The 22,193-nt window shown below is 38.1% G+C and overlaps 2 protein-coding genes across 2 annotated transcripts in view; one reads left to right on the top strand and one right to left on the bottom strand.

Moving 5' to 3' along the window:
- The window catches only part of LOC140234334 (small ribosomal subunit protein eS7-like), a 463,926-nt gene that overhangs the window by 429,936 nt on the left and 11,797 nt on the right, over positions 1-22,193 (bottom strand). The window lies entirely within an intron of this gene.
- LOC140234131 (prostamide/prostaglandin F synthase-like) lies at positions 11,488-20,672 on the top strand. The gene is made up of 5 exons (XM_072314205.1): positions 11,488-11,638; positions 13,320-13,524; positions 14,761-14,876; positions 16,046-16,121; positions 17,243-20,672. The coding sequence occupies exons 1-5, from the start codon at positions 11,576-11,578 to the stop codon at positions 17,413-17,415; spliced, it is 633 nt and encodes a 210-aa protein (XP_072170306.1). The 5' UTR covers positions 11,488-11,575; the 3' UTR covers positions 17,416-20,672.

Genomic DNA, 22,193 nt, shown 5'->3' with positions numbered 1-22,193 from the left:
AAGCACAAAACCTATCGTCAGCTCAATGAAGGGAAATAGATGTTTCCAGAAGAATATACCCTGATTATGTGATTAAATACGGGGAAAGGACAACCCTGATGGAATGCTCTATACTGTCTGGAATGTTGACGTCATGAAGGACGTTACAGCACAAGTTTACAGTTTGAGCAAGGCAGGACAAGTTCAAAGAATTCTTGGTTTCCGTGGATAGGAACGTCAGGCGGAGGCTTGACCAATGCAAAACAAAATGGTTCAGGAAGCTTAACAGCCAAAACTTCCGACCAAAAAGGAAATGGAGCAGTATTCTTCAAACACTTCCCAAGAAGTCATCTCACCTGACTTATATTAATGGAGGCCTATAGCTATGGTATGATAAATGTATAAATATGAGATGTTAAGGGGTCAAATTCAGATGCCGCATACTATTGCTGAACATTCAGGATCAGGCTAACCGACTCTCCAAATTGGAGAGTTGAGAGTAGCAGATATTGGAATAATTGCGAATCTGGAATTTGGTGCATTTTGGCTGGATAGCCTGATCGCCCGGAAAGAGAATCACTCAACAATAATATTCGAGTAGGAGAACCATAACAACTGCTGTGCGTATACACGGTCATTTTAAACGCAAAGTTGTTTTTGCCTTGTAATTTTTGGTGGTTTTTTGTTAGTCATGTAATTTCCTATATGACGTTGTCAGCCTATGTATTATCGTTATTACTGTAGATCTAACCGACATTTCATTGCTTTGCGGAAGGAAAGTGAACCCAGGAAATGTTTAGATTTTAACGGGCTGATTAATCATCCTCTACTCAAGTATAAAAAACCCTCATTATATGCAGGCTGGGCGTATTAACATGATGTTGTGTTCTCTTCATATCAGTACTTTTGTCAACTTCTCACTTCTGGAGATACTTCATCTTTATCTCCCCAGTGCCTCACGAACAGAACTCAACTTTATGGTGTCACATACTGGAAACAGAGCATGGTTAAGTTGCTAATAACACTGGGTATTAAACACAAAGTTGGAACATCAAATTTCCATATGAATGAAATGCAGCCTGAGGCAATGTGTTCTTCTGTTCTCCTGCGATCAGCACTCTTGTCAACTCCTCATTTCTGAAGATTCCCCCCCCCCCAAAAAAAAAAAAAAAAATCAACTTTATGGTGTCACATAAAACATACAGTTCATGCTTATGATTTAGGTGCCATTAGCCCTGGCGATTACACATCAAGTCATACATCATATAGACTAAGGCTTACTTATATTAGTTACATGAACCTAATTCACATCGTACACTTTTCAATCACATTTATGTTTGCTTAACTGACCAGATTTTGACATGTATTTCTTTCATACAAACATCAAACATAATTGAATGCTTTAGTCTATCATAAAGTACGCATGATGCATGACTCGATGCAGTGGCGTACCGTGGGTCAAGACATTGGGGGGGGGGGGCACCTCATGGCAGCAACATCAGAATTGCATAACGTAACAATTAGATGCGAGCGAGCGGAGCGAGCGAGCTTGAAAATTTTGACATTTTTATACAGTCCCCAAACTGCCGTTTGTAGCTATATATAAGAATATATGTATGTATATATATATATATATACATATATATATATATACATATATATATGAAGAGTTTGTTTGCAAAAACCGATAAGTCCATATTTGTCAAATGGAGATATTTGCGATTAAAGGTCAAGAAAAATAAAGAGAATAATAAGAAAATTTTTGCTTCTTTTGACCATAACTTCAAAAATGTACCTTTATATGTAGTGACCAATATATCATTTAAAAGGTATTATTTTGTACTTTATGACAGAGACCGTACTTCAAAATCTTCAAAAATGGACTTATCGGTTTTTGCAAACAAACTCTTCATATATATATATATAGTTTGCTTTGGAAATTAAGGGGGTTGCACCGGGCGTAACTGCTGGCAGTTGCTGGCAGTAACGTCACGAGAATGGCATAACGAGTAAATGCGAGCGAGCGAAGCGAGCGAGCTTGAAAATTTTAACATTTTACAGTCCCCAAACTGCCGTTTGTAGCTATAATTTTTCGCTTTGGAAATTAAGGGGGGGGGGGCGCGCACCGGGTGCAACTGCTGGCAATTAATGGCAGTAATAATAATAATCAAGAGAATGGCATATAACGGTTAAAATCAAAATGCGAGCGAGCTTGAAAATTTTGACATTTTATGTTCCCAAAACTGCCGTTTTTAGGTATATTTTTTCGCTTTGGAAATTAAGGGGAGGGGGCGCATCGGGCGCAACTGCTGGCAATTACTGACAGCAACATCAGGAGAATTGCATAGCGATTAGTAGTTAATGCGAGCGAGCGAAGCGAGCGAGCTTGAAAATTTTGACATTTTACAGTCCCAAATCTGCCGTTTTTGTAGCTATATTTTTTCGATTTGGAAATTAAGGAGAGGGGGCGCACCGGGCGCAACTGCTGGCAATTACTGACAGCAACATCTGGAGAATTGCATAACGATTAAATGCGAGCGAGTGAAGCGAGCGAGCTTGAAAATTTTGGCATTTTACAGTCCCAAAACTGCCGTTTTTAGCTATATTTTTTCGCTTTGGAAATTAAGGGGAGGGGGCGCACCGGGCGCAACTGCTGGCAGTTACTGAGAGCAACATCAGGAGAATTGCATAGCGATTAAATGCGAGCGAGCGAAGCGAGCGAGCTTGAAAATTTTGACATTTCACAGTCCCAAAACTGCCGTTTTCAGCTATATTTTTTCGCTTTGGAAATTAAGGAGAGGGCCTGGGCGCACCGGGCACAACTGCTGGCAATTACTGACAGCAACACCAGGAGAATTGCATAACAATTAAATGCGAGCGAGCGAAGCGACCGAGCTTGAAAATTTTGACATTTTACAGTCCCAAAACTGCCGTTTGTAGCTATATTTTTTCGCTTTGGAAATTAAGGGGAGGGGGCGCACCGGGCGCAACTGCTGGCAATTACTTACAGCAACATCAGGAGAATTGCATAACGATTAAATGCGAGCGAGCGAGCTTGAAAATTTTGACATTTTACAGTTCCCAAACTGCCGTTTGTAGCTATATTTTTTCGCTTTGGAAATTAAGGGGAGGGGACGCACCGGGCGCAACTGCTGGCAATTACTGACAGCAGCATCAGGAGAATTGCATAACGATTAAATGCGAGCGAGCGAAGCGAGCGAGCTTGAAAATTTTGACATTTTACAGTCCAAAAACTGTCGTGTGTAGCTACATATATATTTTTTCGCTTTGGAGGGCGGGCGCCCCCTGGATCCGCCACTGGTAGTCAAGGGTGTCGGTTTATGTTTATGATTGGGGGAGGTATGACCAGCGAGGGGGCGTCGAAGTGACCAAGCGGGAGAAGGATGTCCAAAATCTGCACTTTATATAGAGCAGCCCCTAATTTGTTTGTGTTTGTGAGTGTGTGTGTTTCATATAGATGGAAAAGTTAGGAAATAGCCAAGGTCAAGTCTTATTATTGGCAATGCAAGGCATTTTAATATAGACTAGTATGTAAAGCAATACTGCAAAATCAATGATCAAGCTTTGATGGCAAATGTGTACAACCTATCAAACATCACATTGCGCAACATTGCATCTACTCTTTTTGCCATTCCGATGTTCTGAGTACACTGCGCACATCCTGCTTGTATTCAAAATGCCAACCAGGAATCACACTGAATCACAATCTTTTGTCGTCTCCGGGCTTTTTGAACAATGTTTCACTATAATACCTCTTTAATTATATGGTTAAAAGAAATCTTAGAACAATATCTTTTTTCTTGATCATCCTTTCATGTCGATTTCAAAAGCAGTTTACTAACCCTTGAATTACCATTTTGGTAGGTTTTCTTTGTTTGTTTGTTTGTTTTTTTTGTTTTGTTTTTTTTTACCAGCGGATGGGGGGGGGGGGGGCACGTGCCCCCCCCCCCCATGCCCCCCCCCCCGTAGTTACGCCACTGACTCGATGTGTAACGGAAGCCTGCTCACAGCAAAGGGTTTAAGTATTTTTGCGAAAAGCTATTTGTGTGTTATTGGGTGGATACATAATAAAGGATTAATAGGCTGTGCAGCCAGTAAAACATGATACAACTTCACACAAATTCCAAAATCTGTTCAGTGTTCCTGCTTCAATTAAGGTCCACTTATAGTATCCATGTATAACATTCAAAAGGTATAATTAAAAATCCTATAAGTCTGATATCTATTACGTGAGAGGTATTGTGGCTGTAGAAATCCAAGTGACATGTTTTGTGTACCTGTAGGCCTATGTACATGGAGCCATATGTGAACGTGTATGTGTGTGTGTGCGTGTGTGAGTGTGTGTGTGTGTGCGCGCGCACTATTACAGCATGCACATATTACAATATCGATTATAACTCACAAAAAAGCTCAAAATAAGCATACAAATGTTAGTTATAATGTACAAGTTGTGATTGTGATAAGTACTTTATGAGGGAGAGAGGGCAGAACCGTAACCGGATAGATCGATGTATGTATGTATCAATAATCAAACCTTTCTGCATGTTCTGTATATTGACTACAAAGAATTCATGTACCATCATACCCCATCCTTCGGAATGAATTGGTACCTAACAGCACACATGGGTGTATAGCTCACAGTATGTGTGTAAATGTGTGTGTGGTGCCGGGGGGGGGGGGGGGGAGGGTACTAGGCTAGTTGTCCCAAGGGCAATGTTTCAACCCCTTTCCTGTTACCAGATATATTATTTTCAGCTTTTCAAATCACATTATGTAGGCGTAAACATGTACATGTACATGTAGTACCATATTTAGTCCTTCTTCACTGTTACTGTACTCTTATCCGAGTTTCTGTTTTTCGTTGAACGTCGACATAATAATTTTACGAATATTCAGTTATTACGTGAAATTATTCGCCCATGAACATGATGAAAGGTTCTTAATTTCATCTGATCAGAAACTTCTTTGTCTTTGAGACTCGATTTTTATGAATTCTCCTTCATAAGTATATGGAGTGACATATAAAAGATATAAACAATACACGTTTGAGCACCGGATGACAATTTATACCTTTAAAAGAGTTGACGTCCCAACATGCTTAGTTGCTAGCGACGTGAAAAACGGGGAACATGGACAAGTAATTACGCAGATTGACACAATTAATTGCCTATCAAAATCTGTGCAGCGATTCCATCAGAGAAATTACAAAATTACTCACCCGTAAGATCAAATAACATGATAATCACCAAGATTCCTTTCTTCATTCTACAAGAGTACGCGTGCACGACGGCCAGATTGAAAATCAAAGGGAAAAAAAAATCCACTTCTTGTGGTAGTAATTTCTGTTTAAAGAACTCAAGGATCCAAGTTCACCACTTTGGTCTGAATTTGATGGAGCTGATATTGAAAACAATATCATTACACTCGGTGCGCAGGATGACTGGCGCGTGTAAGGTGGGATGAGTCTTCTCTTTGGTTGGAGTTCCTGAATAGTTATACTACGTCATATTTTCTTCCCATGTATACACATAGATGGGAGAGACCAGTTATTCTATAATTCTGAGTCGCTCGGAGAGCAAAGGCCGCTCAAGTGAAAGGTAACATAAAGAGAGAGGGAGAGAGAGAGAATATTTTATGACTATAAGTGATGTATATTCTCTTTTGTTTTCCTGTTGAGATCTAGGTTGATAACGTCTTCATTACAACTTTAAGTGGCAGTTAGTATAATGTAATATTCATAAATTCCAAGTTATTGCTGTTTTGAGTTGTTCTTTTCTAAGTGAAAAAGACGATTCCACGAGGTGCATTAGATATTGGTATCCATGCCAGTTATTGAAAGTTTATCTCCTGGCATGTCATAAAAGAGACAAATACCCTTGCTGATATAAGGTTGCTATTATCAACAAATTGTGTATTTTTGTGCTTTTATGTGCAAATTTTTGAGGAAAATACCTAGGAATACACGTTGCTAAAATTATTCACTGTTAAAAAAAATAATGTGGTCTTTATATATATTGTAACAAAATGATACTTATTTTGTGTATTGCGTAGTGCATTTCATTTGGAATTTGTGCGAAACCACTGTTATAGCGAAATTTGTTGATATAAATTCAGTAACACAATGTAGTCGTGGTTACTTTGTGCTGATTTATACATGTAACAAGCTATGCATTCTAAAAGAGTGTTTGAATTGTTCCTTTAAGTTGGTCTTCTGTATTGATGATTATTTGTCAATTAGTGGTTTTTGTGGAGATTCAGATAGTGATAAAAAGTATGAATGATAAGTTCAGCGATAATTCCTGCAGTTAGTTCAAAGTTGTGTTACGGAGGTTTGACATATACATTTAGCATTGTGTGTGTTTACGTGTGTATACAGGTTGGTCATAATATGACATATTTTAGACAATTAATGTTGATTAATTAGTAAACCTGATCACTTATGGGACTGAATATGGGGTTGATGTTTGATTTAAATGATTTCAATCAAATTGTGAAGAGTTTAAAGGGATAGCTTAATTTTGTGTAAAAATAAAGCAATTATAAGGAGATTTTAGGGGAAATAAATAACTATGCCTATAATAACAGCACAGGCAGTATTATTTTGCTACCTCATTGTTACACAGGTCCCTTATGCATGTACTACATGCGCAAGCGTACCTGCTCATACTCTCAGTGCTAAGCAGTTGAGAAGAGAGGCTAATCCTCGGGATAGTATTGTCCTCCTATCTTGTGCACGGTATGAGTTCTGAATGTGAGTATGTACATATTATACAAGTTGGTGTTCCGGTACATCGCCTCTGAAGTTGTGATGCATTCATGTTCAATATAAAGGCCCGGTCCCACTGGCCGACGGACACAAAGCGTATGCAGAAAGGACACAGCGGACGAGCAAAATTTCGGGGATGGCTTCATCCGCTTTCATCCGCTCCAGAAATTGACAAAATTGGCGAAAATTGGCGGTAACAGAACGGAAATAGAACGGACGTGGGTAGTATGTAGCGGGGATGTCAAACGGATGTTCATCGGAAGCCTAGCGGATGAAAGCGGATGGAAGGGGATGACAGCTCCGAAGGGGCTACCGGAGATAATTGCGAAACGGATGCATAGCAGAAAAAGCGGATGCAGAGTGGGTGCAGAGCGGATGCAGAGCGGATGCAGAGGGGATGCTTTCGAAATGCTTTAGATACGAGATGCATACGCTTACATCCTTTCTATTAACGTGCTATTAACGATGTAAAGACGTTCCACGTACCATATCTTTCCTCCCTCTTTCCGTTTTTAGCTGCAGCGGATGTGAGTTGCGAGGATGCCCAGAGGATGGAGAGAGGATGCAGCGGACGTTTAAGGGATGCCGCACGGACATACAACGTTTGTTGCTCGTATGTCGCGGATTTACATCGTACACAGCGGAAAGTTCATCCGTTCTAAAAGTTTTAAGCAACTTAAAACTTTTTGCGCGGATGAAATCACAGTGGACGGATGCTCGATGGATAGAGCGGATGAAACACGTATGCGATGGGTACACAGCGGATTCGTAGCGTTTTCCAACGGATGGCAAGATTTTTTGTACGCTTTACATCCTCTTTGCATCCGTAAGTGCAGTGGGACCGGGCCTTAAGATAAGTATTGGTTGGGATGAATGCTGGTGAGACTAGGATGGCATCCGGTGGTTCTGCAGCAGAAGACAACTCGTCCAGCAGCTCTTGCGAGCATTCTCGAGCGGGCTTTGCTGCACCGTGGGATAACTGAATATCTGGACGGACGTCGGAGAACGAAGTTCAGTACTTTGGAAGGGACAAGTACGTCCGACGTACCTCCAGAACGGACGTCGGAGAACGAAGTTCACTACTTTAGAAAGGACAAGTACGTCCGACGTACTTCCAGAACTGACGTCGGAGAACGAAGTACAGTATTATACTTTGGAAATGAAAAGTACAAACGACGTACTTCCAGTGCGAACGTCGGAGGACGACGTACTTCTGGACTAAGGTGCAGAACGACGAAGTACAAAGGCGGACGTCGGGAAACGACGTACTTTCTAAATGATGTCAAAGAACGACGCATTCTAGAAACGACGTCGGGAGTGAGAGTGAAAATTCACTTGTCAGTGTGTTTGGTGAATTAGATATGAGAGTGAGAATGTGCCGTTGAATCAGATGGTGTGAAGTGCAAGGTGTAGACTGGTGACGTACAAGTTAGTGATGGGAAACTTAAGGTTTTATCCTCTTCATAGAGTGATCGTATATTTCGATCAAACGGACGGTCGGCTCGGTCTGCATAAGTGCCAAGGCCCCGTTGTTCGCTACAATATATATATATATATATATATATATATATATATATATATATATATATAATGTGAGAAATAGTTCCCTGGGTCCCGAACGTACGCGGTGCCGCATTGTTGGATGCATATAGTTGAAAGAAATTGGACTGAGGCGGGACGTTGCTCTCGATCTTAGTCTCCCTTTTATTTGTCAAGCTTTCGGCCCGTCATTGGGCCTTCGTCAGGACCTACCAACAGAACGATTATTATATGAATAACCTGATGTGTCATATAATATATAATGCAATTTCACATATTACCAATCTTCTAAATCATTTCCTTTATATACACAAATCAATCATTCAATTCAATACAAATATCCACTCTAACCTCAAATCATCATCAGAATAACATCATATATATGTCCAAAAAATATATAAATAAATTCTTATATCATAATGCTGCCATATAATAATCATATTGTCTTATAATTCTTAGCATGATGATCACAAACAGAATCATTATACATATATATCATATTCATATGTCTATGCATTGCGTATATGTATACATCCGCATACGTACACACACACACCCACATACATACGCACATATATACATATTCACATTCACACACTCACCTATGCACACACCCACACAACTCCGGTTGATATAATACTATCTAAATCAACATATCCTATTCTATTTCGTATATTACCGAAATATAATAACGTCAACCCTCCAAAATATATCAACTCTTAGATCAAATATGTAAACAACAAAAATTTTTGTAAATTACCTGCGTGGGACTCGTGTGGTTATCGTGCATCCCAGCACCGTGTGCTCATATTCTGTTCAAAAATAAAATAATTACCATTCAATCATTCATAATACCTCTTATTTTGCAAATATAATCAAACATACTCATATCAAAACATCACAAGATATTCACAAATCCACCATACGCTATTTTCCATATCATTCTTATCCATGCAGTCAGATCTACTCGTGACGCTTAACAGTAATCATGAATCGTGTGATCATACAATAAATATCAACAGAATTTCACAATAATAGTATTCAATCATAGATAATATCTATTATATTACATATAAATACAGTCAAAAATAATCATATCGGAAATCACAGATTCATACATTTTCCCAAATTCATCATTGTACACCATTATATATTTCATTCATATCAAATCACATGAACTTATTACACTCAGCTTTATTCATACATCTTGTGATCGTACAATATATCAGTACATATACAAATGAAATCTCGATAATCACAATATATCTAACCTGAAATTTATTAGGGTGTTTTACCTGTATGTTGGGCTGTATTTTGTCCTGTCTGATCATGGCCAAGTTTTCTGCTACGGGTGTTTTACTGTAAGTCTGAAGTTAGAGTGAGGGGTTCGGGATAAGAGCTATGTAGGGTTCATTGGTCAACGTTAATGCCATCGGGGGTCAGTGTTTTCAATTTCTTTATCCAGAAGGATTCTCTATGTAGGATTACTTGGCGGGATTTTGTTCGGATTGTGATCTTTACATTATGAGTGGTCGGGCTGGTTAAAGTGTGTTGTGTAGGGGAGGGTTTTTCGCTTGTTGGGCGTATTGTAGTTCAGTATTTCCGATTTAGTGTTGCTGAATCTGGTGTACAAGGATGTTTCTGTCTTTCCCACGTATTGTTTGTTACATTCCGTGCACGATATCAAATAAATGAGCCAGTCTGACTTGCATTGTATTTTGGATGTGATTGGGAATCTGGCCTAGCAACAATACATTGCTGAAATCATCCATCACGTCCATTAAATTCTAATCTTGTTGTCTTCTACCTTTTTATATTCACACCAGATTGATTGGAGACGCTCAACAAAGCAACATGATGGAATTTCCCCCTAAGAGACGCTCAGTATCAAATAACTGCTAGTAGAGTACATAAAGTGTGATATTCAGGTTCGTCTGCAACAATAAGGGATAAGCACAATTTTATGTTCTCCTTTTATGGTGATATATAAAACACTATTTTTGGTGATGAGCGTTCAGGGTTTCGTGGAGATGGCGACCGCAATGATACGGTATAGGCCTACTCAACACAGTTGGAGGGGTATCAAAGGTTTATTCGATGAAAATCGGTTTTGAAATGGCTGAGATATCCAAAAACAAGGTGAGACAAAGAGATCCTAATTAAGTTGTGGCATGTCGCCTTTCATTATTAGCATTTTTTTGGATATCTCAGCCATTTGAAAACCAATTTTCATCAAATGAATGGTGAATCCTTCTTGAAATTACATGCTCTTTCATATTTCATAAGAGGCTTAGTTCAGAACATGAATCCCCACCTCAACCAGTACTGTACAGTCCCTTTAATAATAGAACGCTTGACTTATACTCTTTCAGAAGGCAGTGAGAGTGATATTACCCTTAGCATACGTCAGTGACAAGTCGAGGAAGTGTGCATTTTTTTCCAAAAAAAAAAGAGAAGTTTTGTGAAATTTTCTTTATGTTTTCCTTATATCGTTCTAAGCGCGCGACATCATACACTGTAGTAGTCTTCTCATCCAGTAGTGACTGCGCAGATATTTTAGTTAAAGATTCAAAATTTTTGAACAGATTGTTCGATTTTCCCCAAACTTTCCGACGTGTTTTACTAATATTGCGGCATTCACTCAATCCACATGTTATATTAAGGTGGCACGTTGTATCACCAGGGATGATATTGTGCACTTTGGTCACAATTAGACATTTTGGAACAATCTCGTTTGTTTTCAGTCAGTGATCAAAAGACTCACGATCTATCCCTCAGCAACAAACATTCCAGTCAGACTCGGTGACCTGAAATTTCATTGGCTTGTCAAAAAAAACGAAAAAAAAAAGTTCTATGTCATTCTTTGTATAAGGCGTAGAGTGGTATTAATAGTTTCTTTTTTTTCCGCGGCTTGTAGATTATAGAGAGTCGCGGTTATATAATTGATAGAGAAATGAAACCAGTCCATTACGTCATTGATAAACAAAGTCATATGTCTGAGTCGAGTGGCCAAGAGCATGTGATATGTGAGAAGAGAATCCCGCGCGCGCGCATCCCGCGCACGCTTTACACTAAAAAGTGGGATGGGCAGTTACTGTACGAGTAGATAGCGATACAAGTGTCCGCCGTTTGCACACCGCGTACAAAAACACGGGCTTGGAGTCGGGTGCGCTAATCCAATATCTACACACACAGCTAGTAGGGCAAATTTGTAATTCTGTTGATCATTGCCGTTGATCTGATGAGTTAGAAACGCTCGCCGAAGTGGAGATGGCGGCGTTAGATCTCTCTAAGATAGCGGGTAACCTCGTGAAGAATTTTGCCACCGGAGAGGTAAGTCTCTTTCTTTTATTTAGACTTCTACTCTCTCTGAATTTTACTCTTGTGGCCAATCGAGCTACAAGTAGTAGGGAGGTGACGGTCGTAACCGGGCAGTAGTGTCCCACCGCCACCTCCCTCCCGTAAAGCTGCGGGTCTGCCTGGCCAGAGGAGAGACGACGTGCCTGCTGCGACTGGGCGCAGGAATAGCCCTCCTTCTTCCGCGGCCCACCTTCTCGTCTCGCCCTGCCGCCCTCTGTATACTGTGCAGGCAGCAGGCCAATTTGCTTTCCAGTACATGTACTGGCCGGGTTGCGTCGTACATAGACAATCCAATAAAGCTCATGCAGATTGTGCGGTGTGGTAGACACTAAATCTAGACTCTGTAAATAGGACAATAATCTACAAAATCTTATAAAGAGCTGATCTGATGTTATTTATCGAGCTGGACGTGAATAATGTACACAATTGTTTACGTGCATTATCTTCATAAGCCTGATTACTTATCTTTATGACACATCACTTGCTATGATTGGATATTCCTGGATTGCACCTGTATGACTAGTCTGAGTATCTGAGTGTGAGGAAAGGTCAAATGTGAAATGTTGCGAAATATAGAGCAAACGTGTTTAATATGTCAAACTGTACTATAATTCACATTTGTTTTGTTCTTTCAGCCACAGGGAAGGAATATGTGCTTGAAAAGAATGCATTGTGAGATTATCATCAGATTCCAGGCTTCATCCATGAATTGCAGTAGTATCTGCAGATTAAAATTAAACAAAAGGCCAAAAGTTGACCAAACAGTCATCTAATGTCTAGGAAATGGGAGTTTTGAAAGTGCTGTCATTTCAGCATTGCTGAATATTCCAGTGGCCTTTTTTCATCAAAACTGTACATTGTCAATAGCGGAATTGTTGCAACTTTTCACTTTTGATCTGTCCCCATTCTCAGCTGTTTTGCACATTCCAAAGAACACCCAATCATAGCAAGTGAGGTGTCATTTAAAAGATAATTAATCAGGCTTTTTTATGATGTCATATTTAATGAAGATAATACGGGTATAAGAGAAATATATTAAACTTTAATTGCAGAACTTATTTTGAGGAGTTTATCTGTCTTTTCATGGTGGGCTTCTTATATCTGACCATGCATGTCCCAACGTCAGATAAGAAGCCCACAGTGAAGAGACCATATTGATCTATCCATTTACAGTAAACTGGTCTTTGGGAGCCTGAACACTTCGCATTCTGGGTCCCACAGATCAGATATCAAGCTTCACATTTGGGCTGGTCACAGTGTAATAGTAATAGGAGCCATAGTGTTTAATTTTAACTGAAATGATTTAAAGGACATTGATTTGTGAATTATGTTGTCAAAGGAAACTAGCCCTATCCTCTTGAATATATTGTTACTGGGTGAAACATGTATGATGTATTTATCTTGGTATCAAATCACTGTGCATTCCCTTTTAACCCATTGAGGACGGTTTGATTTTGCTACAATAAGCATTTCCAATACACCTGCCTGAGTATACTCGGGGACTCCTCAACCGGGTTAAAGACTAGCTGCTTTGATAGAAATCTATGTTCAGTTTAAGTTCAGTATGCTTGTGGAATCATTATCTTTTGGTTGATTGTCATACACTGTGAAAGTTATAACAAAGACATGTGTGCTGTTCATCTTTATTGTGCAGATGGTGGCATTGTCGTCATTGTGGGAGAAGCAGGCCTGTGTGATCCACTTCCTTCGCCGCTTTGGATGACCCTCATGCCGGCTGGGTGCCAGCGAGCTAAGCTCGCTTAAACCCCAGCTTGATGACGCGGGCGTGAGGCTCGTGGGTGTCGGTCTCGAGGACCTGGGTGCCCAGGAGTTCATGGATGGGGGATTTTGGCAGGGAGGTAAGTATGCTGTAGGGCATATATGTTCTGGGCACTATACAAGTATATTCATGCAGGATCCATCTTGAGGCTGGGAAGTGAACAAAATGAATTGTACTTGTAGGCCAACTTTAGACCTTTTTTCCCCCCTCCTTACTGAAAGCTGGCCCTGACCAGCAGTTTGTCAATAAGTTGCATGTTTTTTCCCCCATAAATATTCCAATGGTTTTGTAAAGCAATTGGCTTAATTCCCATAAATTTTTCCATAGATATTCAAATGTCTGTTTTTAATGCAAATTGGCTTAGTTCCCCTAAATTTTCAATAGATATTTAAACGTTTGTTTTGTAAAGCAAATTGGCTTAATTCCCAGAAGGAAAAACATCTTTTAAAGCCAGAATATTGTTGCACCTTGCTGGAAAATTTCATGCACATCACGCTTGATATCATCTATAAGCTCTATTCTTCATTTTCCCCTCTACATTGAATTATTAAGCAACTCAGTTAATACGAAAGTATTGCCGTTTGTGTGATCTGTTCGGGGGGTTTTGAATGAAGCAATTACTTTCCGAAAATATTCATTGTATGCCAGGCTGTGTTTGTAATTAATCTTGTACATTTTCTTTTTCAGAAGATCATACTCCAGAATTTTTTTTTTCTTGTTGTTGTTAGAATAGAATGGAAATAAAGATGGTAAATGCAGGGAGATTGAAATTTGGATATATATAATTGATATTATGTGTACATTTGTAATTTTGTGGAAATTGGTCTTTGAATGGGTTGTATAATGTTTTGAAATTGATGGGGTAGCTGTGTGTCTTTTTTTTTTTTATTTGATCTCTTCATGACTTATGGACTTTAAATGCAGAAGGATGATATGAGTGTTGTATCTTTTACAACAGTTCTGTGTCTTAAAGGATGGATAGTAGGAAGGTTCTTTTGATTAAAGTTGTTAGTACATTGTATATTGCTCTACATCCAGCCAAACTACATTGCTTTGAAAGGCAGAAGAGAAGCACTGGTAGGCGAGAAAGAGGAATAACTTGGCTGTATATTGCATTATAAGATACACTAATTAAAGATGTAAAGAAGTGACCCTTGATGATTAGTCTTTGAACTTGAGGCCCAAAGACAGTCATCTGTAGGCAAATGAGTAGAGATTAATTCTGCAACTACATGTATGTTTTTGATATCAACAGCTCTTGACAGAAGAGTGCTGATAATGTATAACATACGTGTTATGCCTACTTTCCAAGCAGAATTGTACATAGACCAAAAACACACAACGTACCAGCAGATGGGCTTCAAGAAGTACTCTGTGCTTGGCATCCTGAAGGCAGCATTGTCAGCAAAATCAAGGGCAACTCTCTCAGAGGTACAGTATTTAATAATTTCAGTAGGTAGTCGGTAACTAGTGGCTCAGGATGACAAAAAGAAAAAAGAAAATGTGTTGGGTACCAACAAAAAATAAACACTTTCACTACAGCAACACATTGAACAGCAGTTGTACTGTTTTCTTTTATGAATATAGAGTATCTTACACATTATACAATGAGCTGTGTGTACCAATACTTCATTTGCTTTCGTTTCAAACAATAAAATATCTGTCTGTTTATATACATTATATACTCTGAAACAACCATATATCATCATATTGCTACCAGTAGTCATAAATCTGTTGAGCCACCAGAGAAGGATTTCTGTATTCACAAGCTGAAATGTTAATGTATCTAACAGTTTCACACAATGCTAATTGTTGGACATTTTCATGCATTGTTAATTTCTCTGCCGCTAGCGTCTTGTAATTTTTCTTTTTATTTATCTTTTAGGAAATAGACAACAATGAGTATAGGAGGCAATACTAGTAATGAGTGTTTAATACTCAGTGGTTACCTAATACAAATAAGTGGTGTATTCAGCATGAAGTACATTGTACTGAATGAGCATGGTAGATGCCCCAGCCCCCAACCCATCTGAATGCATCATGACCTAGACAGCATTTACAGGTGTGTGCAGTCCACCACTGGAAGAGATAATATTTCACAGTATGGTAATAGTGTGTCATTTTTGCAGTCAATTAAGCAATTTGTGAAATTCGCAAAAAGGAAATCACCATGCAAATTTCAGCTTGTTCTGTACTCTGTAGCATTTTAACAATGTGTAAAGAGACATTGTACCATATATTTCTGTCTGTCTCTGAAGCTGAATAGCAAGTTTATGTAATTATTTCTGCTGATAATTTTCTTTACCCACGTGGCAGTAGGATTTGAATGTGAGCTATATAAGTGTGTTTCATTCTGCACTGTGCAGGATGTTGTACTTTTGCTACCTCTACATATGTATTGCTTGGATCACCATTTTAAATATTCCTGCTGAAATTCTCTTTAGAGTGAGTTGTTAAATTTATTCCTGTCCCAGTGATTGTTTCATGCTCTGAAACTGATGTATGGTATTCTACCTCTCTGGCTGTGCACCTTTGAAAACTTGTACATAAAAAAAAAAAGTTTTTTGATGCCATCAACATTTCACTGTCCTCCAATCAAGGCTAACAAGAGGAAGATCAAAGGAAACATGAAGGGAGAGGCCCTTCAGATTGGTGGAACTCTTCTCGTCAGCAAAGGTACGCACTACGCCCAATTTCTCAGACTTAATAAATTTAAACACAACTCCTCAATGATAGTGATTACAATCAAAACAAAGCAATTATGATTATTAATGATTTACAATGATACTGATAATAATAGTAAAAATTTGATAATAAAAATTAAGGATGATAATAATTTGATACAGTGTTATTTAATTGATAAGATGACACTAATTTAGTTTTCATGACAAATGTATCGACCAAGAGTATTTGAAACAAGTTGAAAGTTTAAGGTCATGGGCTCAAGGTAATACAGAAGCAATGTTCTGATTGATATTTGTTGAAGGAAATCATTGGAGAATTCCTTGCAAACCTGTAGATACAAAATGTTAGATGCAAGGTCTTTTTATTGCCAGAGCATTGTTACACCTTGAATTGAAGGTAGCATGGTGGTCTGTCTATGTGACTACTACATTTACTTGATTTACATTGTGTGCATCTATCATGAGAATAGATTGTACCTTCTTCTTCTTCTTCTTTTTTTTTTTTTTTTTTTTGTATGACTGCTCTAGGGCACATGATAGTGAATTAACTTTGACAATGCATCAAATCCTGTTCTTTATCTTCACATCACTCCTACAACTCAGTTTGTGGTACATAAGTAATGCTCAGATGCATTTGCAATATATTTGAAGAGCAAAGTGTGTTAACTCCATAGAGATTTGAAGCTCCTATTAAAAAAAAAGAAGAAAATGATAAGAAAATATGAGATATTTTTAACCATAACTTAAAAAATGTCCCCTATTGTGTAACAATCAAGGGATCAGTGGGAAGGTTTTGTTTTGCCTTATCTGATGATGGACTTGAAACTCTAAAATGTTTAAAAATGGTGATTAACCCATTTTGTGATCAAACTCATCATTTACTTTTAAAACTGTGTGGCCTCAAAGCAGCCTTGAAAAAGTGTCATATGTTGCAAAGTGTTTGAGGTTAACTATGTCCCATTCTGAAAGTCAATATTGAACAGAGTAGCCCCCCCCCCCCCCAAAAAAAAAGACAAGAAAAGTATACACATATATGCAAAGTGACAATGCAAAGCGTTTTAGTCACTTTGATAATAGACTGCAGTATACTTCACCCTCATTTTTCCTTACAAGGTGGTGAGAAAGTTCTGCTGCATTTCAAGCAGGAGACTCCAGGTGATCATGTCGAGCTACAAACTGTCCTGGACGCCTTCGGAATTGCAGGAGAGGCGCCCTCATCGGGGGCCGAGGGTGGTGAGCCCAAGAAGGAAGTGGTCTGCAATGATGACGTGTGTCAAATGAAATAAGAGATGGTGCTCACTGATGGGAAATAGAGACACTGTGTTTGTGAAAACTGCCATTATGAATACCAGTATGCAGATTATATGGACGTCAAGATAGCTCGAAAGAAATCATTTTTTTTTTTTTTTATCAGTTTCCAGTAAGGCAGAGGCACTCCATAGACCAAGGGAGCTCTCTTTCCACACTGATGATGCAATGTAAGGTATTGACCGTTTGTTTGCTTGAGTGCCAATTGGCAAGAAACCACGTGTAGCTTGGTACACACTGTCCACAATCTCAGGCACAGGAAGGGTTAACCCAATTAAAAAACTACAATTCTGCATGAACACTACTCTTCTGTCTCAAAATATTCTCCACTTTCATCCTGGCTGTCCAGTAATTAAATCTTGAAGAGGTGCCAGAAAAAAAAAAAAAACAAAACAACAACAACAACCATATTTTAGAGACCTGACATGACCTCTCTGATGATAACAGTGTATAAACTGTACATGGCATTTTCTCTCTCTCCCTCTCGCTCTTTGCTCCTGTGCTCACTTTCTTCTTCATCGTCAATCAATCTATCAACCAATCAATTAATCAGTCTATCAATTATTATTAATGCTGATTTTGTGTCAGTGTGAACATTGAAATGCTATAGATGTTGGACAGTCAAGCTTTTAATCCCCAATTGTGCCTCTCCAGTACAGTATTGCAAGACTGCTGTCCAGGAGACGAGTGTGTCACTTGTGAGCTATTATTGTTCATTCAAAACGGACCTCAGCATAATTATAGTATTAAGACATTTGATCAAAAACAATTTGCTTTTGCCCTCTATGAGTGGGGAATGGATGATGTCATTTACAATGAAATGATTTGTATGGGGATTTACAAATTTTAAGCAAGGATTTTGAAGTTTTTGACAGAATTTGAAAATCTTGATAGTTACAAAAACAACCTATAGCTTGAGGTGGAAATGTATTTATTGTGCGCAGTGCATTTCTTGGCTGATATTTACGTGGATATTACTATGGTGTGCTATACAGTGATTGATTATCTACGGTGGCCAATATTCTTCTGTACTTACAATCTGGATTGGCTCTTAACAGTTTGTTATCCCTGTAGCCACTTCATCTGCAAAATTAATCTCCATGAATAGAAAATTAACATTTGATTTGACATTTATTGCTTTCAGTTAGTCGAGGTTGATGATGCAAGACCCTCCAAATTCTAAAGGGCTAATGCCTTCCATAAAGAGTACATGTACTTTCGTAACCCTGATTCTGCAAAGGGGGAAAAAAACATTGGTGAATACAACATACCGCTGTAGAGTATGCCATAATTGAATGAGTAAAACATTTTGCAAAATTGGAACTGTAAAGACAATGTTACAAGCAGTGAAATTTATAATCTAGAACCACATCGACAGAATGAGTAAGAAGTTTCATGACTTTTCAGGGGAAAGAAAATAGAGATTTCTCATTTTGAATGATATCCAAGCCATTTATGTGACAGGAAGCAATATCTTTGTCAGTTCTTAATTAACACACGCACACAAAATCATTTGACTTGTGAAATTTGCTAGAATGAAAATCTTGCAAAGTATGTTCATTGTGCAAAGGTGCAGTTGTGGTACATGTATAAAGACTTTCAGCAATACATTGTATCCAAAGCCCAGGATACAATTGTGTTCATCTATTTCCGTGTCAGAATTCAAGTAGCGTGTGTGCTTATTATGTTCAATGTACCCCATATAAAGTCTATGCAGAGGAAAATCAGCTGTTAATACTGTCTGTCACTGGGAATGTCCATGCATGATATTATGCACCATTGTCTCTGTTGAAGGGAATTGGGAAAGTATTGACCCAATATGTGGCATGCATTTTGTGTGTTCTGGAGCCCTCCATGTTTGTTTGAATTTGCATTGCCCATTTGAGAGATAAAGGCAAGGGTACAGAATAGTGAGATTACTCTCACACTTAAATGATATGGAAATATGGAACCATATCCCACTTTGTGTTGTGCTCGCTTAGCATTGTTGTCATGACGAGTAAGTAACGCCTTGGTTTTTGTTTTGTCGTTGATCTGAGCAAGTGTGATATTTTGTGCATTCCATCATGAATACCTCCCTTTTACCTCAAAAGAAGTTTTGAAATATCTGTTATTAACATGTTATAATGTGTCTTGTGTCATTGGCAGTCTTTGATAGCAATAACACAGAGCTATGGGCATGATTAAAGGTACCACAAATCAATGTAAGAGTATCTTACAAATACATATACTCTAAATAAGGGTTTACGAGTCTTCAAAATGGTATGTGAAGAATAGTAAACCAAAAAAGAAAAGAAAAGAAAAAAGATATATTCTCATGGTCTTGTCTTACAGCATCATTCAGCACACGTTTTCTGGTATGCAAGAGTAACTTTTTCATATTTTCAATTTCATATAGCAATCATATTTATAGACTTGGGTTGAATTGTTGATATCAACAGTCAATTCAGTGGCTTAGTGTCTTTCTGTCATTCACTGCTCTTTTTTTTCTCTCATTTTATCCTTTGTCCAGTGTTATTTTGACTAATATAAAACTCCCAACTTGCCAGTATAGTATTTAATTGTTGGAGTTCATGATAATGGTTAGTCATGCTAGTTTAAGATAATGTTGTTGGGTAGCTGCATATGAAGAGTTTGTTTGCAAAAACCGATAAGTCCATATTTGTCAAATGGAGATATTTGCGATTAAAGGTCAAGAAAAACAAAGAGAATAATAAGAAAATTTTTGCTTCTTTTGATTATAACTTAGAAAATATACCTGTATAGGTATTGAGCAATATATCATTTAAAAGGTATTATTTTGTACTTTATGACAGAGATCGTACTTCAAAATCTTCAAAAATGGACTTATCGGTTTTTGCAAACAAACCCTTCATATATTTCAAATGTACAAATAAAAGAATCAGATGAATAATGCAAAAATCAATGTAGATGTTATTTGTGTGGCTTACAAAGGAAAAAAAAATGATTACTACCACTGAAATTCCGTAAAACACTTGACTGTACTGCTTTCAGAACAGATCTTGCATAATCCTTGCTTGACCTTTGAACTATGACGCTTGGACAGAGAAAATCCTTGTCAGGATTCTGTCTGAGTTGATGATAATCAGATGGTGAAGATTAGGAGCAAGGCCTGTCCTGAAGGGCACTTTGTCATTGTATGTATGAATGAGGTCAGAAAGATAATGTTTGTATATCAAGTTTACTGTACTGGCAATAAACTCTGTTACTGAGACTTAGGAGTTTCCTTTCAGTGTGTTTCATTGGTTAATGATTGACTCATGGATACTGTAGATGTGAGTGTTTAATAGGTGGATGAATGGAGTGAATTTTTGATTGATGAATTGATCAAGTGGTATAGATATATACCTGACACAAACTTTTTATGATTTGATATCAGTGATAGATTGATAGAGGAAAGAGAAAGAGACAGAGAGGGGGATGGAGGGAGAGACAGACATAGACAGACGGAGAGAGAGAGAGAGAGAGAGGGAGAGAGAGGGAGAGTAGAAAAGTTATGACATCCTTGAAAATAGAGGACAAGGAGTATGGATTAGTGTTAGAGATGCAATGTAGATAACATAAATTTGTTATGTTTGCATGATGCATATAGGCCTGCCTTCCTTAAAGGACAAGTTCACCTTCATAAACATGCCGACTGAGAGAATGCAGCAACATTAGTAGAACACATCTAGGTGAAAGTTTGACGAAAATTGGACAATCCGTTCAAAAGTTATGAATTTTGGAAGTTTCAGTTCCGCGATCACTGGATGTGAAGACTACTACAGCTTGTGATGTCATATGTGTACAACCATATAAAGAAACTATAAAGAAAATTCAACATATTTTCACTTTTCTCGCATAATAGAAGAGCACATGACTTGCCTCTTTCAGAAGGCAGGGGGAGTAATATCAGTTACAAGTTGAGGGAATGTGTACTTTTTTTCAAAAAATGAAATTTTGTGGAATTCTCTTTATATTTTCCTTATATCGTTGTACCAGGGAGGTGGGAAGAGACCACCTCCCTGGTTGTACGCATGTGACATCATCAACTGCAGTAGTCTTCTCATCCAGCAGTGACTGCACAGAAACTTAAAAAAATTCATAACTTTTGAACGGATTGTCCAATTTTCCTCAAACTTTCACTGATGTGTTCCACTTTCTGCATTATCTCAATCCACATGTATATCAGTGAAGATGAACTTGTCGTTTAAGTACATTTGGTATTAGGTCCTATATATATACGATGCATATTATGAAAGAATAGGCCTACATTATACAATACTCATACAAACACAATTGTGTGATTATATATATATATATTTTTTTTTTTGCAATGCAAGCTACCCTGGCTTCAAGTCAAAGAGACACTGTATACTAGTATATATTTCAATATAATGTTGTATGTTGTTCTTATAATGTTGTACACACACATATTATATATATTTTTTGTTACAATGCAAGCTAGCCTTGATACAGCGTCAAGTCAAAGAGACACTGTATACTTGTATCAATATAATGTTGTATACTAATTGTTGTTATAATGTTGTACACACACATACACTATACACATTAGTTATGTAGGTCCTATACTTTATAAAGAATTAACTTTTCTCTGTGCTTATAGATAGCGCTTCTATACTCTTTACAAGCCAAGCTTTCATTTTCTTTGCTCTTTATGGGGGGAAAGTGGAGCGGAGGGGTAATAAGTATATGGTGGGGATGTCCAGTGCTGTTATGCTGTCAATATCAAAAG

The sequence above is a fragment of the Diadema setosum genome, chromosome 10 (assembly GCF_964275005.1).
Source record: "Diadema setosum chromosome 10, eeDiaSeto1, whole genome shotgun sequence".
Taxonomy (NCBI): Eukaryota; Metazoa; Echinodermata; class Echinoidea; order Diadematoida; family Diadematidae; genus Diadema; species Diadema setosum.
This window is presented reverse-complemented; position numbering and strand designations above follow the sequence as displayed.